Genomic DNA, 16911 nt, shown 5'->3' on the forward strand with positions numbered 1-16911 from the left:
GGCCCTGAGATTACAATTTGTTACACTGCCATTTCTTACCATCGGCCTATCGTTGTCTGGGGTGCCTGGGACTCTCACCTCCTCCTTGCCTACAGATTGATTTCTTCCCCTGGACTTTATCCAATGTTCCTTTGCCTCACAGTGGGCCTTGGCCACCTTCCGTGCATGCAAACTTGCCTACTCCCTTTTTTCTCAATCGATGAATAATGCTACAGGAGATGGTCTTGTATTTTTAAAAAACGATCCTCTCCAATTAAAGAGGAAATTAATTTTTTAATACAGATTTCTTCAGATATATTTTGTGAAATAATATAAAGTAATCAAATTTGGATACAATGTAAAGGTTAATTGGACGCAAATTAAAAATGAACAAGATCACTATGTTTGACTAATCCTTCCAGAATACCAACCCTATGCTCTTCCCATTACTGTATTTGGCTCTTTCTTGAAACAAGTACAATGTACTGGTGTCTTGGTAACCTGTTCCAGCTGTTGATTATACACTATAGTAATCTGAATTTTATGATTAGTATATTTGAACTCTGGTAGAACCCATTTAGTTGATATGGGTCACAGCTAATGGTAATGCTGATCAGAAGATCTTTATGAAGAAATACTTCCTGAATTTTTCTTAAACTTAGTCTTCATTTCCATGAACCTGTGCCATCTTGCCCTGTTTAGATATTAAGAAGTGTCTGAATTCACTGGATACAGCAAAGATAATCGATTCTGACAACATCCCTGCTGTCATGCACCAGAACTAGCTGCATTCCCCCAGCCAAGTTGCTTCAGTCAAGTTGTAACATGGGCAATTTACCACATTGTTGGATAGATGCCAAAGTATGTCCTATCCACAAAAAAAGGATACATTTAACCTGGCCAGTTTCAACCACAAAGTGATAGAATGAGTTATCAAAAGTGTCATCAAGTTACACCTATTCACAAATAACCTGCTCACTGACACTCTTGATTCTGCCAGAACTAGTCAGCTACAGACTCCATTACAGCCTTGATCCAGATATGGATGCAAGAGCTGAACGGCAGAGGAGAGATGAGAGTTGTTGTCCTGCTTTACCAACGCTATGGCTTCAAGAGCAGGGCAGAGGCCAGGTTCTCTGATGCCGTAGCTGAGAGTTCAAGAACGAAGTGCCATAGACACAAATTTAAATTTAGAACAGAGGGCAGGAGAAACCTATTTACAGAGATATGTGAGACTGTGAAATTCACTTCCAATGTTAGTGAGGCAGAAACTATGTCAACATTCAAGATAAAACATAAGAACAACATGAGCCTATCCTGCCATTCAGTTAGATCACGGCTGATCTGTATCTCAACTCCATATACCTGCCTTTGCTTCATATCCCTTTATACCCTTACCTAACAAAAATCTAACAGTTTTGAAAATTTCAATTAACTCAGCATCCACAGCATTTTTGGGGAGAGTTTTCCAGATTTCTACTACCTTTTGTGTGAAAAAACACCTCTTGATTTCACTCCTAAATGGCCTAGCTCTAATTTTAAAATTATACCCTCTTATTCCGGATTCCCCCCACCAGAGGAAATCGTTTCTCTGTATCGACCTTATTGAATCCCTTTATCATTTTAAGCACCTCAGTTAAAGCAACCCTCGACCTTCTAAACTCAAGGGAGTACAAGCCACATTTATACAACCTGACCTCATAAGTTAACCCTTTAAGCCCTGGTATAATTCTGGTGAATCTGCGCTGTATCCCTTCCACGGCCAAATTATCTTTCCTGAGGTCCGGTGCCCAAAACTGAATGTAGCACTCCAGATGGGGTCTGACTATGGCTCTGTACAACTGAAGCACCACTTGCTCGCTTTTGTATTCCAAGCCCCTTGTGATAAAAGCCAATATTCCATTATCCTTTTTGTACCTGTGCACTAGCTTTTAGTGATCTGTGCACATGGACACCCAAATCCCTCTGCTCCTCCAAAGCTGCTAGTCTCCCACCATTAAGAAAATATTCCGATTTGTATATCTTAGATCCAAAGTGGATGACCTCACACATTGAACTCCATCTGCCATAGTTTTGCCCAGTTACTTATGTCCCTTTGTAACTTCCTGCTCCCATCTATAGAACGTACTGTACCTTCTAATTTATTATCATCTGCAATCTTGGATATACAACTCTCAATTTATGAAAGAGTAATGGTGAAAAGCTGAGGCCCCATTACAAATCCCTAGGGAACACTACTTGTCACATCCTGCCAAATAGAGTACGTTCCCTTTATCCGTGCTCTGTTTTCTCCCTCCCAACCAATCACCAACCCATATTGCAAGGTTACTTCCCATTCCATACACTTTCATTATTGCTAATAATCTCTTGTGCAGAACCTTATCAAATATCTTCTGAAAGTCCATATAGACACTCTCCTATTCACCATGCTAGTGACCTCCTCAAAAAAAATTCAACTCAATTAGTCAGCGATGACCTACTCTTCACAAATCCATGCTGACTCTCTGATCAGCTCATACTTGTCCAACTTCTCAGTCACTCTGCCTCTGATGATAGATTCCAGTAACTTCCCCACAACAGATAAGATGGGATAGATTGGTGAAGGGATAAAGTGATATTGGAACAGGGTGGGCAATGTGATCAGGACTATTTGCTTGCATGGAGGGTAAATGTCAATGGTTGGGCTGAATGGCCTGTTTCCATGTTGTAACTTTTATGTATTTCCATGAGTGGTTCACCTCCTGACCTCAAAGCCTCTTCAGCACCTACAAGACTCAAGTCAGGAGTGTGGTGAAATACTCACCACTCAGCTGGATGCGTGAAGCTGCACCAACATTTAAGAAGCCTGACATGATCCAGGACAGAGCAGTCCGCTTGATCTATGTCTTGCCACGAGATTCAATATCCACCCCTCTATCAACAGCATACTGTGGCTGCAGTATCTGCTATCTACAGGGTGCACTGCAGCAACTCACAATGCTTACTTCAACAGTGCCTCTGTGCCCTGTGACCTCTACCACTGAGAAGGACAAGAGCAGCAGTATCAAGGAAACACCATCACCTTCAAGTTCCCTTCCAAGTCTCACACAATCTTGACTTGAACATATATTGTTGTTACTTCATCATCGCTGGGTCAAAATCCTGGAATTTCCTACCTAATACTATCATAACCCTAAATGCACAAGGACTGCAATGGTTCAAGAACGTGGCCCACCACCACCTATTTAAGACAATTAGGGATGGGCAATAAATGCAGCCCTGCCAGAGTCTCCTGCAATCATGAACAAACAAAAACGCTTGTGATGTAATTTCCTCAAAATAGTCTGAGATTAGCCAGGAAGATCTACACCTTCTAAATTCATATTGGAAATTATTTACTAGGCTATTTTCATACAAGTACTTTTTCCATTTACAACAACAGCAACTTGCATTTATATATACAAACAAATGGTAATCCTAGAGATACTTAATTCTTCATGCACATTGTACCTTGCTGTGAATATGAAATTAACATTTGAGTTTAACGTTTCACTACAAATAAATGATTACTAGACATTAAGATTTCCATATAGTTGATGTAAGAAATGTGACAAATGCTTTGAGTTGCTATCAAGCAAAAATCTATTGCTATATAACAGATATAATTGCTGTCTTTAAAAATGCACAGTATGATTATTCTTACCTTAACAGTTAATTTTCAACATGAAAATAGTGCCCAAAGTATTAATCACACGGCATTCGTTTTAAAATCTTGTCATTGAGACGCATTACAGAACAGTTTGTTGTACTACATTGTGAGCAGTTACTGTTTATGAATATTTTATTATGAATATTGGATAACTTGCTGCTTGCAACTAGATTGCGTTGCTTCCAATGAACCAATTGAATGTCACAACTTTGATCAGCAGAAATCCTTCTCTTGCTCTGTTTTATAGTATCAAGACTTCAAAAAATGTTAATTTTGTTGGTATGTGCAGGAGTTATGAATTAACAACCACTGTCAACAATTTATTTGAAATTACATTTAGAATATAATTGCACTTGAAGATGGTGCATGAGAGAATATCTGTACATTTATTTTATGAAGACTGGCATATAGTTTATTAAAAGATTTAAACCTTGAGCCAAGTTTCCCTTCAGAATTTTAAAAATGGCATTACATTAAATAATATTGCAGTTTGAACTGTTAATAACAGGGCCAATCAGAATTACTTTGACACAGCTTTCTGCAGGGTTTGTCCTGATTACACTAAACAGTTACCACAGCAATGACAGTTTAATATTAATGACCAATGATCTCTACCACTGACTGGACACAGTTTATACAATAAAATGTCTTATTTAACTTATTCCCATTTACCAAACACACCTGAATGGTATGTAACATCATCTTTAAATGATAATTCTGTTTCAGACATTCTTGTTTCAGGGAAAATACTTTGTGAATGTGGTTATAATCATTACCAAGCTAGTCTTTAATTAAATATGGTATTGGTACCATAACATGAATCAAAAAAGAGACTCTGGGTGACTAGTGAAACTAATAATAAAACTGATAAGTGAATTTTAATGTTGTTTCCTTTATCTCAAGTACATGATTAAATTATAATTTATCTTACCAGTGCCAACAAGCAGCTATCAAACTAATTTAATTCATCCTATTTTTAATTCCATATATATAATAACTGGAAGTGTTTTGATCTTTTTGGGTAGAATTCTTTTTAATATCTATGAATGAGGGGAACTTTTGCATTGAAATTAGTATTTTTATGATCATTAATGCAATTGATACAGTAATTTTAATTTTATTTAATTTAATGGACATTTTTGTGTCTAACTGCATGCATTAGGTTATTAAAGCTTTAGAGTATGCCCTTCATAGTCTTTTTAAGTACAGTATGTACATATTGTAAATAGATTTGATAAGCAAGTCATTATAGTCTGGTGTGCGTAAGTTGATTTTGAGTTATATTTTGAGTTATATGGGATTAGGTTAGGTTAGAAGTTACATCCTGGTGATACAAAGCAATTCACATAGTAAGGAACTTGTGTATTATGTAAATAGGAGCAGCAACTTGGCATTTTTACAGCAACACATCAAAGAGACTTTGTAAATTTACAAACATGTTTGTGTCAATAATTTTGTAGTTGTTGTTTCTACAGATACACTGCAGTATCCAAGAATAAATAGTTTTAATATATAATAGATGCTAGTTGGTCTTCCATGATATTGCACATGGGGAATCAAGATGAAGTGCAGTTTTAAAGTCAAGGAGGACACGGGAGCAGGTAGGGCAGGAGGAGGAAGGTAGAGTGTGGTTGCGGGTGGAGGGAAGAAGGAGAATCAAAGGTCACTGGGTTGGAAGCTAAAGGAAGCGGTTATACTGTACTTTAAGGAAGGGGAGAGGAGGTGGGGAGAGGGTGACGATGACCATTGTGAAAGGTGGGACAGTGCTTGAGGAAATGGAACCATTTATAGTGTCAGCTAGCATGGAGGTCGGGAAGGGAAGTTAGATGGTCAATAGCTTAGTGGGAATGGGGTTGAGGAAACAGGAGGTAGGTCTCATTGACGAGATTAGCTCAGAAGGGCATGGTAGGAGATCGGAAAGAAACTATAGAGATATATAGGCTCAGACCTGTTCAGTAAATGATTCCTATATCCCTTTAGCAGACTAATATGTTATACATCTTATTTGTCAGGTATAACCAGGAACAATTTTGAAGGAAAGAAAGTTGTCCGACTTGAATATGAAGCTTATATTTCAATGGCTGAAGCTGAAATAAAGAAGATCTGCAGAGATATGAGGAATAAATGGCCAATGATTCAGCACATCAGTGTCCATCACAGACTTGGGTAAGTTACTGATATTGAATATGTTGTGTTCTAGATACCATAGGATATTGAGACCGAGTGATAGCCACAGTAAAAGGGAAAGAGCAACTAACATGAAAGAATTAAGCTGTATTTTTCTGTGATATTTTGTACAGTGAATATATTTAAAAGCACATAAATATAGATTTACAATAAAATGACTTGCTGTTGCAGTTAGCAAAGCAAATATGAGAATATATTGCCTATTACACATTTTAGTGCATACATTTGTTCGATAGTGTATATAATAAAATTTACCAATTGAGATTTTGCAACTAATGCATGTAAAATTCTGCTGTTTAATGTATATGTTTCATAATGTGTACTCATCTGATTGGTTGGGTCTGTACAGATTATTGTGTTAAATTTGTATGTACTTATTCAAGTACAACAAACACAGGTGCTTAGAAATCATTTAGCAAAGGTTAGTATGATACAAAATAATTTTTTAGTGCATCACACATCATGATAATATGAGATTTTCTTACGCACATTAAAACCTAACCTCAATTTAGAGCCAATATTGGAGTCACTGCAGCTTGGTCTTGGGATATATTCACACTCTTAACTGTGTTATTTTTGCCAAGTCCTTCACACTAACACTGAAGTTTCTGAAGTAGATTTAGCCTGAATCTGGCACCAGAGCCTGACCTGACACCGGAACAAAGCTGAACGAGACTCCCTGGAGGAAGCAATCTTACTCTGCTTCATTTGGGAATCAGTTCAGGCCTTGGTACCCGAATTACATTCCAGTTTTGTTGTCGGTGCAAAGCAGCGAAGTTAAACTTGTGTGGAGTGTGAATGCTTATTAAGCTCAATCAGTAATTCTGGCCCAGCTGCATTTTGCACTGTGGTTCAGTAGTTCCCTCTGTGTATTTAACTATTCATATAATAATGGTTTGGGATATTTAGTCATATTATTAGTTAGCGGTTTTCACCTTTGCTTTCACTTGTTCTTTCCTTTGCAGCTTCTCTTCTCAGCTGCTTAATTCTAAATTGTCTTGCTTGTTAGACGTTGCTGTGTTAATGAAAGTTTTTTTTAAGCAAAACACAAAATTGAAATTTTTACCTACGTATATCATTTTGGGTTGTTTCTTCTTATCTCTGCCATCCCTCTGTAATCCGAATTCCCTCTGTCCATTTGTGGTGAGCATTTTGGTTGCCGCTCTGTACTAAGCCCATTACTTCTATCTTCCTTTATTTTTCTCTTCACTCCTCTTGGGCCTTTCTCTCCTATTTCCTCCCCTTCCTGCCACTCAGTCATGTCATCTTTCATTTCTCCCCTCTTGGGTGCTTTGCCCCTCAATCCCTACCCCAACCGATCACTGCCCTGCCTTCTTACTCTCCTGCTACCTTACCAGTCTTGATTCCCTTTTGAAAAAGCCCATAGATATCTTTTGTGCGCCTCTCGGCACTTTGAAAGGGCCCATTGAGACACTCGTCACTGCCTCCTTACGAGCAGCAACTCCTACTGCCCCACCCTCCTCTCTCACTGACCAACATGCTCACTGGAAGCTAAACTTGCCAACCTCCTTTCCATCCTGCTCATCCCACCCACTTGGACTATCCTCTTGGACTCTGCCAGTAGATCAATAACTGCCTCTGCATTTCCCAGGATATCTATTCACTTATGAACAAGGCCCTTGCCATCCATAACCTTGTTGATGATTTTGTTGACATCCTGGCTTTGACTTAAACTTGGCTCATAGGTGGTGATATCGTGCCCTTTACTCCCCACCTGGTTATACTTTCCACACCTTGGCCTCTCGCCTTACTCCTCTGGCACCTTCCCCTCCACCTCTCTCGCCTCTTCATTGCCTACCAACCCACAAGCCTCACATTGAATTTCTCCCTGATATCCTCCCTCCTTTCCTCTTCTGCACTGAGCAACTCCTCATCATTCGTGTCAGCTGTGGCTCAGTTGGCAGAAGGTTGTGGGTTCAAGTTCCACTCCAGAGACTTGAGCACAAAAATCTAGGCTGACACTCCAGTGCAAGGCTGAGGGAGTGCTGCACTGTCGGAGGTGCTGTCTTTCAAATGAGACGGTAAACCGAGGCCCCGTCTGCTCTCAGGCAGACGTATAAGATCCCATGGCACTATTTCAAAGAAGAGCAGGGAGTTATCCCTGGTGTCCTGGCTAATATTTATCCCTCAGTTAACATCATTAAAACAGATTATCTGGTCATAATCACATTGCTGTTTGTGGGAGCTTGCTGTGCGCAAATTGGCTGCTGCATTTCCTACATTACAACAGTGACTACATTTCAAAAAGTAATTCATTGGCTGTAAAGCACTTTGGGATGTCCGGTGGTCTCCCCTTGCCCTCTCTCCTGAATTCACTGGCCTTGCCCCTCCCTACTTCTTCCAGTCCTACAACCCCCTCTGTTCCTCTGACTCTGGCTTCTTGTGTATCTCCTCTCCCTTTGCCTCACCATTGTTGCCTATGCCTTCGGCCGTCTCGGTCTCATTCTCTTGAATTCCCTACCAAAGCTCCTCTATCTTTCCACCTTCCTCTCCAACTTACGACCCTTCTTGAAACCCACCTCTTCCACCAAGTTTTTGGTCAAGCCTCCAAATATCTCCTTCTTTGGCCATGCATCCATTCTTTTCCGTGCGCCTCTGTGAAGCGACTTGGAACATTTTTTCTACATTAACAGTGCTATATAAATGCAAGTTGTTGTTGTAGTTGTTTGTGTTTTGTTATTAATAATAAAGTCCCTGACAGACTTATCAATTGAACCAGGTCTGTTAATATGTCTCTTTTCCCTTTATACTAACATGAGCTACTTTGTTGACTTGCATCACTATGCTATGTGTTGATACATTCTGGTCTAATAACCAACACAGTTTGCATAGATTCAGATACTCTCCATATGGTGCCACCTAAGAGAATGATGTACAGTCTCTAGCTTGGTCCTTTTTTCAGACACTGTCTGTCTTTCTCCTGCTGTCCATGGCAAGCAGCAGGATATTCTGCACCGGGGCACCTAGGGTTACCTGTGATGAGGATAGAGGTGCGTTTAACTCCTGGAAACTGAGACCTCTGCACCAGTACGATTAATGTGTTGCTGGCCAGCTGTATGAAATTAATTAGGGCAGTGAAAGTTGGTGACTAATACATCAGATTTTCTGATACTATACAGCAGGAAACTAGGAACTTGGTGGAAAAGAAAGCATGATCAAGAAAATGTATATTATGCAGGATATTGCTAGAACACAGCCCCTTATAAACAGCACTAGAGATTTGTTAGATTTATATAATATATGCCTGTATGTGTTTCTGGAAAAGTTAACATTTATTTCAGAATTAACATTTATTGTTTGTGGTTAGTTAAAATATTATTCAAAAAGCTGCTTCAGATTTTCCCTTTGTAATTTTGCAGATTAGTTAATATAACTGAAGCAAGTGTGATCATAGCCATCTCCTCTCCACACAGAAATGAGTCTCTTGAAGCAGTGAAATACTGTATTGCTACTTTGAAAGCAACAGTACCAATATGGAAGAAGGTATGAGCTTTGACATCTGGGGAATGAAATTTGACTGTGTCAGTAGTGCAAAACGGACAATAGCAAATTGGCAGACTGCGGGAAAGAAAATGAGGCTGAAGTCGAATTTCACCCGCCTGGTAGTTTTAAAATGTTATATTCCAACGTCTCTTTTCATTTAACTTATTATCATGGTTTCTGTTGTATGGTTAACCATGAGTGCATGCTCAAGTATATAATTTCCCCCCAAATTTTGTCACCGCCTGTCCTGAAGGTTAGGGAGCTGATTTTGTGGTGTTAACTCCCTCTGTGTGCCAGTTCATAGGGCATAACAATAGGGAAAAGGGATCAAATGTTCTATGCCAGGTCTGTCCCTTTTGTACATGATGTGCATTTCCAGAAGACACCTGTTTCAGATAGGAGCTTCTTTATATTATAATGGCATGGAATTGACATGATTATTCCTGCCATGTCATTTTCTGGTCACAAAGCCAGCTCCACATCACTTCACAATACAAGTGTTTCCACAAGTATTGGTGAGCGATTTTCTGGATTTCCTTCACTTTTGGTGGATTTTGTGAGTCAGGGCACATTGTAGGGTTACTTTAGGATTACTCATTGCTGCTCCCACTATACTCTTTGATATAGTGGATGCCCCTCTGGCAATCCCACATTACATGTGTTACCTGGAGTAAGAAGAGAATGAGGGGGAATGCATGGATGGTCATGGAAGCAAGGCTACATTACCAGAGGAGGGCTTTTACCTGCAATTACTCTGCCAAATGCATCTGTTGGGCACAGCACAATTATCTGGGTGTAAGTGAGGTCAGTCTACAGTCCACAGATGCAACAAACAGAAAATGATGTGCTGCTTGCAAGAGTAAGTAATTTCATAACATTTCCCGTGGGCAAGAGACAGCAGAAAGGGATCCTTGAAATCTTCCAAATGTCAGGATTTCCCAAAATGGCTGCTGTGATTGATTGCACGTATCCTTGCGTGTGCCTACACACAATAGTGGATCATACATGTACAGCTTGTCTGTGTCTACCTGCACAGGATAATGCCTGCTTCCTCAACAGCACTCATCACGCCTTCATTTTAACGCAGTCCCTGTGGTCCCATCATTTGTTCCTAACCAAAAACAAAATGCAAGTTGGATGCTTATAGACCAGGGATGGTCATGGCAAAGCAGCGATTCCACTGCCTTGACAGATTAGGGGGTTTCTGGCTAATGTTTCACAAATTATCATATTGTTCTGCATACTCCATAATGCAGCTCTTCAATGAGGAATTCATATGTAGCAGCCGGAGCAAGAGGCCGCAAAACATTATTATCAAGGCATCTCTGGGAAAGCAGAAGATTCCGCTGCAGAAACAACCTTTTCATCTGTGTTTTGTAGATGACATTTCTTAATTACCCCATCCACCCTATGCATGAATAATTCTCCCTCCATCTTTCCATGCCCTGGAATGAATTACCATCCTCTATAATTGCACAGAAAACTTAATAGTTTGCTAGCCATACCACTCCTCTCAACAATACAGTTATTTCCCAGAGACATGCAAATTAAACTGACTTGTACCCTCTGCAATTCAAGTGCCACCAAATGTTTAATTGAAAATGTGACGCGTTTCTGATTCTAATGCTCTCTCAGGTGGATGTAAAAGATCCCATGGTGCTATTTCGAAGAAGAGCAGGGAAGTTATTCCCAGTATCCTGGCCAATACTTATCCCTCAACCAACATCACAAAAACAGATTATCTGGTCATTATCACATTGCTGTTTGTGGGACCTTGCTGGGCGCAAATTGGCTGCCACGTTTCCCACATTACAACAGTGACTCCACTTCAAAAATACTTCATTGGCTGTAAAGCGCTTTGAGACGTCCGGTGGTCGTGAAAGGCGCTATATAAATGCAAGTCTTTCTTTCTCTCAGTGCCTCCCTTTCCTAACAGATTGCATTTGTTGTGTTGTAATACCTAATCTTGTGCTTCATCTCATTGCAACTCTTGTGGCTGGAGCTTGTGAGGTGGCTGGCAGCTGCCTGTTTATGAGAGGCTCCTGGGATTGTGATGGCTCTCCACTTTTGTGAGATAGTCGAGCTGTGGGTGTAGCATGCCCCTGCCTGTTTTCTGACATATGTGAAGTCATCAGACTGGGGTTGTGAAATGGCACAGATGTGTTGTTATTGGGAGAGGTAGCAGCACCCTCTATTGCCATTTCATACCTGCCACTGCTCCTCTGGGCTCTGTTTCTCAATGCTTGCCAGGGTGACATTGAATGGCATGATGTGCTGCGAGTTGCATGGTTGCTCCTGGTTACTGGCCTCTGCCTCAGCTTCTTCAGAAAACGAGCTGAAAAAGTGAAACTAACATGTCCTTATGTGACGTGCAGCTTTCGGCTACAGTGCTGAGATGAACTTGTTCAGTGGAAGCTTTGGTGTCAGTGAGACTGTGACTCAATAGAACGGAGAAACAACACCACCACCATCACGAGATTGGGTCACTTAAATAAAGATTCAGAACATCAAGTTATTACATTTTTAATTATTTTAATTCTAGCTTTTGCAAATCCTTATCATGGAAATGCAAACATGGAACTGACATTTAGACATGCATATGTTTACTGGAGGAAATGTTCAACTTTTTAAATTGATTTTTAATTTAGGAGATTTATGATACTGAAGAATATACCTGGAAGGAAAATAAGGAGTGTCAGTGGGCACGAAATGAACAGAAGTAATTAGATCTCAATGTAATCCTGAAGAAAGTATTATCACACTGTTTGTTGCCAAAGCATTTAACCTTATGAGTTGAAATTAGGTGATGGTGCATTAATTGAAATTGATGCGCTATACTTGTATGTACAAGTATAGAGTATGACACATATACTCTGTGTAATTCTATACTTCTTGAACATAAAAATATGTGTAACCTTTCCATAGTGGGTAACTTGTCCATCTGAAATTTGTTGAGTAGAAGCCTTGCTAATGCAAATGAATTTCATACTGCTTATCAACATATATATATATATATTTATGAAATGTATCCAATAGTCTTATTCTTCAGAGTTTAGTTTTGACCATCATGTTCAGATCAAAGGGAACACTATATATAAATTTTAACACGTGAAAGCTGTTGTGTGCTCCCTCAGTTCGTAATTGCAATTAGTTCTGAAAATGAATTCAGTTTTGCCAATCAAAAGCATGATACTGGCTACTTCTCAGTGCATATTGAGAATTACAGGAAAATTAATCTTCGGCAGGATAGAACTGCCCCAGAGTGAGATGTGTTTGCCAGACCTTTTAAGTGATGTTTGGCTACAAGCAATACAGTGGCATGCTCTGCATCACCAAGCAGTCAAAAAATCTGTGAATGGGCAATAATTTGACTAGCACTTGGAGAACTACAATATTAGTTGAGGGAAGGAAAGCAATGTTGTATGGTTGAACTCAGAAATCATTTAAACAAATATTGTGATTTGTATAAGTACATTTAAATATTTTTTTATGCTATCTGGAATTACTTGCAGGATGTCTTTTTGATGAGGATATTTTGGGTTTGCTGGAATCCTGGTGCATCTTCAGTGGGACTGATTTTCTGGGGTAAAGGTCATTAAATAATGTCAGTGGGCTCCTCACAGGATTCCTACTTCCATTGGAAAACCCTCCTTGGGGTAGGGAGAGGATGGAAATTTGCTGTAAGTGGGGGTGAATTTCCACAAGGACTCTCCCACCATAACTTTAGCAGAAGAGCCGAAGGAGTCCCAGAAAAATAGCAAGAACCTTGCGGAAATTCACCCCCCCCCCCCCCGCCACCTCAATCGCCAGGAATTCATGTTATTTTCAATGAACATTCATAACTGTTTTTGGTTTTTTTTCAGCTGGAAAGAGTTAAACAAATATAGTCCACTGTAAATTTAAAAAGCTCCCCCACCACGCACCAATATTTTGGTTCTGCTGTAAAGTGGATGAATTTTGACCTCTAGTGGTATCATTGTACATGAACAGTTCTCAAGTGCAGACTTAGCAGATGATTTAATCAGTTTGTTTTAATCATCATGAATGACTTGGCAGATGCAACAGAGACGATGGCCTGGATTTTGTGGTAATAATAAGTTACAAACACCTGTTAAAGTTGCATTATAATTTTCAACTGAATTTCAACCAGAGTTTATTTAATTTCCCTCATTGATGGATTTTGCCACAGGTCAATTTTGCAAATAATGTAATTTGTTCAATGTACTGATTAAAGATTGCATTAAAATAACATCAATCACTGATATTGCGTGTATAACCTATACTCCTGAACACTGCATGTACTGATACTTGTGCTATACCCAGAAAAAGCAACTGATGATGAGCAGTGCTGAGTAGGATGGATGCAGTCAGATTTATAGTGTACCTGAACACTTACAAGCCAGTATTTTTGTAAGCCATTTATACCACCTTTTGCGTCAATGTGAAACAGTCTTGGGAAGTTAAGAAGAGTCAGTTCAGCAATTTGACTGTAGATTACCCTAAATGCAAGAGATGTAAGACTGCCTCCAAGCATAGCTGTACTGCTCGGGTTTGACACTGAGGACAGCAGTTTCCCACTTCGCTTTGTTTTCCTTTTTAAATGCTGTCCATCTATAATTGTTTTGTACAGAAGGTGGAGATATGTTTGTGGAGATGTAACAAGGAGTGGAGGTACAGGTTCATAATGGATTTTTTTGAACAGCAACAAGAACTTGTATTTATATATGGCACCTTTAACATCCCAAGGCACTTCACAGGAGTTATAAAAAAAAGATTTAACACCAAGCCACATAAGGAGAAATTAGGGCAGATGACCAAAAGCTTGGCCAAAGAGGTAGGTTTTAAGGAGCATCTTAAAGGAGGAAAGAGAAGTACAGGAAACTTTGTGCTATCCGGCACCGACGGGACCGAGCTGTTGCCGTCCCATCAAAACTGCCGGACAAACCAGCGCTAATGTTGAAACATACGGAGATTTTGAGCTCCGTATCTGGCAACAAACCCTGTTGCTTAGCAACAGCTTCTAAACAGTCGGCCGTACCTTGCAAGCGTCTCTGTAGCTTAGCAACAGCTTCAGCGAGACCTTGCAGAGCCTGACTGGTGAAAAAAAAGCAACGAAAAGAAAAAAAACCTAACAAAACAGCTCCTGATTTTTGCCGGTGGTTCGAGCATTCCGGACAGTTAACCTCCGGATAAACCAAAGTTTCCTGTAGAATGTGGTTGGGTCTTTGGAGATGTTTAATTTGGAGCTAGGCCTTGCTGGTTGCAGTGGAACTTGACTGCCATTTGTTGAAAGGGCTCTGTCAAGGAGTTGACCTAGTCTGGTGACCTAGTTCCTGGGACTAGGGACAGGGTCACTGGCAAGGCTTGTGAAGCTAAGCAGAGCCAGGCCTGGTTAGTACCTGGAGGAGTGACCATCAGGGAAGACCAGGTGCATGAAGGTCACGGAAGGAGCCCCGAGGAGGGGCGGTTGGTGAGAAGGTCACGGAAGGAGCCCTGGGAGGGGCGGCTGGTGAGCAGGCCCGGGCGTTGGGCTGAAGATTGTCGGACAGGAGGAATGGTGGAAATGGAATGGCGGCGCGCACAGACGCAGCGGCTTTGCTTCTCCCAGGATGGTGCTATTTACGTTTAATGTTAATGTTATTTGTACTGGACTCAAGGGAGCTTGCAAGATCACATTTCGTTGTTCATGTACTTGTGCATTGTACAATGACAATAAAGTTGAATTATTATTATCATTATTATTATTATGCCAAGTTGAGAATCCACTTAAGGAACATAGGAACAGGCCATTTAGCCCCTTAAGCCTGTTCTGCCATTTAATGAGATCATGGCTGATCTGTGACCTAACTCCATATACCCACCTTTGCCCCTTATCCCTTAATACCTTTGGTTAACAGAAATCCATCTCATATTTAAAATTAACAATTGACCCAGCACCAACTGCCATTTGCAGAAGAGAGTTCCAAACTTCTACCACCTTTTGCCTGTAGAAATGTTTCCTAACTTCACTCCTGAAAGGCCTGGCTCTAATTTTTAAGGCTATGCCCCCTAGTCCTAGATTTCCCAGCCAGCAGAAATAGTTTCTCTCGATCTACCTTATCAGTTCCTCTTAATATCTTGAAAACTTCGATCAAATCACCCCTTAATCTTCTAAATTCCAGGGATTACAACGCTAGATTGTGTAACCTCGCCTCCTAATTTAACCCTTGGAGTCCAGGTAGCATTCTAGTAAATTTATGCTGCACTCCCTCCAAGGCCAATATATCCTTCCTAAGGTGTGGTGCCCAGAACTGCTCACAGTACTCCAGGTGTGGCCTAACCAGGGCTTTGTATACCTGGTAGCGTGACTGCTAACCTCTTGTGTTCTAGTCCTTTAGATATAAAGGCCAGCATTCAATTAGCCTTTTTGATTTTTTTTTGTACTTGTCTATGACATTTTATTGAAGGCAAATGCATCTGGAAGTTCGCCATTGAAAAGATTGGGGAAAGACTGATGGACACTGAGCGATTTTCATAGAGATACAAACCTCTTTCCAGGAGAATAGTTATCCTTATTATTGGATAGTTCTGAATCCTTATTGGGCTAAACAGCCTTTGGGGAAGAAATTCAGTATCGCCCCGTTTGGGGCGCAATTATCGGCCGTGTGCAAAGTTTAGTGCCTGCTGCTAATTATCGCCTCCGACTGCAAACTTGGCTTCTATCGCCCCGGAGGTGATTGGAGCGCTAAATCAGGCGCTACACACCTCTCTTAAGGCGCTAATGCTGAGGAGAAAGGCGCTACCTCAGAGCACTGGCGAAGCTCATGTGATGTCAGTCAGCAATGGAACACAGGCACACTGGCGCCCGCCAGTTCTTAAAGGGGAGGGTCAACCTTGCTCTCCAACCACACCCTGCTCATTGCAGCCTTGAATCTTGGCCTGGGGAGACCCGTACATCAAATCTGCTGGAAAGAACAATGGAGAGACCCAGGGTGCAGAGTGCAGCCCCCATAGTCTCTTCTAAATCGATGCAAGGAAGATCAAATCAGAATGAACCTGCAAAGTGTTGCTCAGTACCCAAAACTCCTCAACACAGCATTGAATATCTTCAGAAGTGTCTCTCTCAGAATGCGTGGTGCAAAAATGTCGGCGACAAAAAAAGGCAGGAAGTGGTCACCTTTAAATAGCGCTCCCCCAGTCCCTTCCTGACTGCAAGACGCTCCCTTCAACCTGTTGTTGCTAGCGGTAAGGCAGGGGATGCCACTCAATATCCGGTCTGGGGCGTTGTACGCTCGACTGACGTCACAATCTGCGGGCGCAGGAGATCATGGCAGTAGTGTTTAGCGCCGCCGCAAAATGTCTGGTCAATTTCGTGAGGGGCGCAAACACCGCCGCGCCCGGGCGCTAGTTGATTTGCGCGTCATTAGCGCCCTCTTAAGGTGCTAACGGGAGGTGCAAACCAACTGAATTTTTCCCCCATTATTTCTTAATGGAATATGTTTAGTTTGTACCCTAATCATTATCTGTTTGAATGTTTCCCATTGTTTGCTCATTGTTTTATCTGCCAATTTTTC

At 40.8% G+C, this 16911-nt stretch overlaps 1 protein-coding gene across 1 annotated transcript in view; it reads left to right on the forward strand.

The window, feature by feature from the left end:
• The window catches only part of LOC147123412 (molybdopterin synthase catalytic subunit), a 36609-nt gene extending 22989 nt beyond the window's left edge, over positions 1–13620 (forward strand). The window contains exons 2-4 of the mRNA XM_085972523.1: positions 5680–5833; positions 9235–9358; positions 12007–13620. Coding sequence (XP_085828649.1) covers positions 5680–5833; positions 9235–9358; positions 12007–12081 — 353 coding nt within the window. The 3' untranslated portion in view covers positions 12082–13620. The remainder of the gene's footprint in view (positions 1–5679; positions 5834–9234; positions 9359–12006) is intronic.
• Positions 13621–16911: the final 3291 nt, after the last annotated feature.

The sequence above is a fragment of the Somniosus microcephalus genome, chromosome 2, assembly GCF_052327205.1.
Source record: "Somniosus microcephalus isolate GS21.2 chromosome 2, FLI_Smic_1.0, whole genome shotgun sequence".
Lineage (NCBI taxonomy): Eukaryota > Metazoa > Chordata > Chondrichthyes > Squaliformes > Somniosidae > Somniosus > Somniosus microcephalus.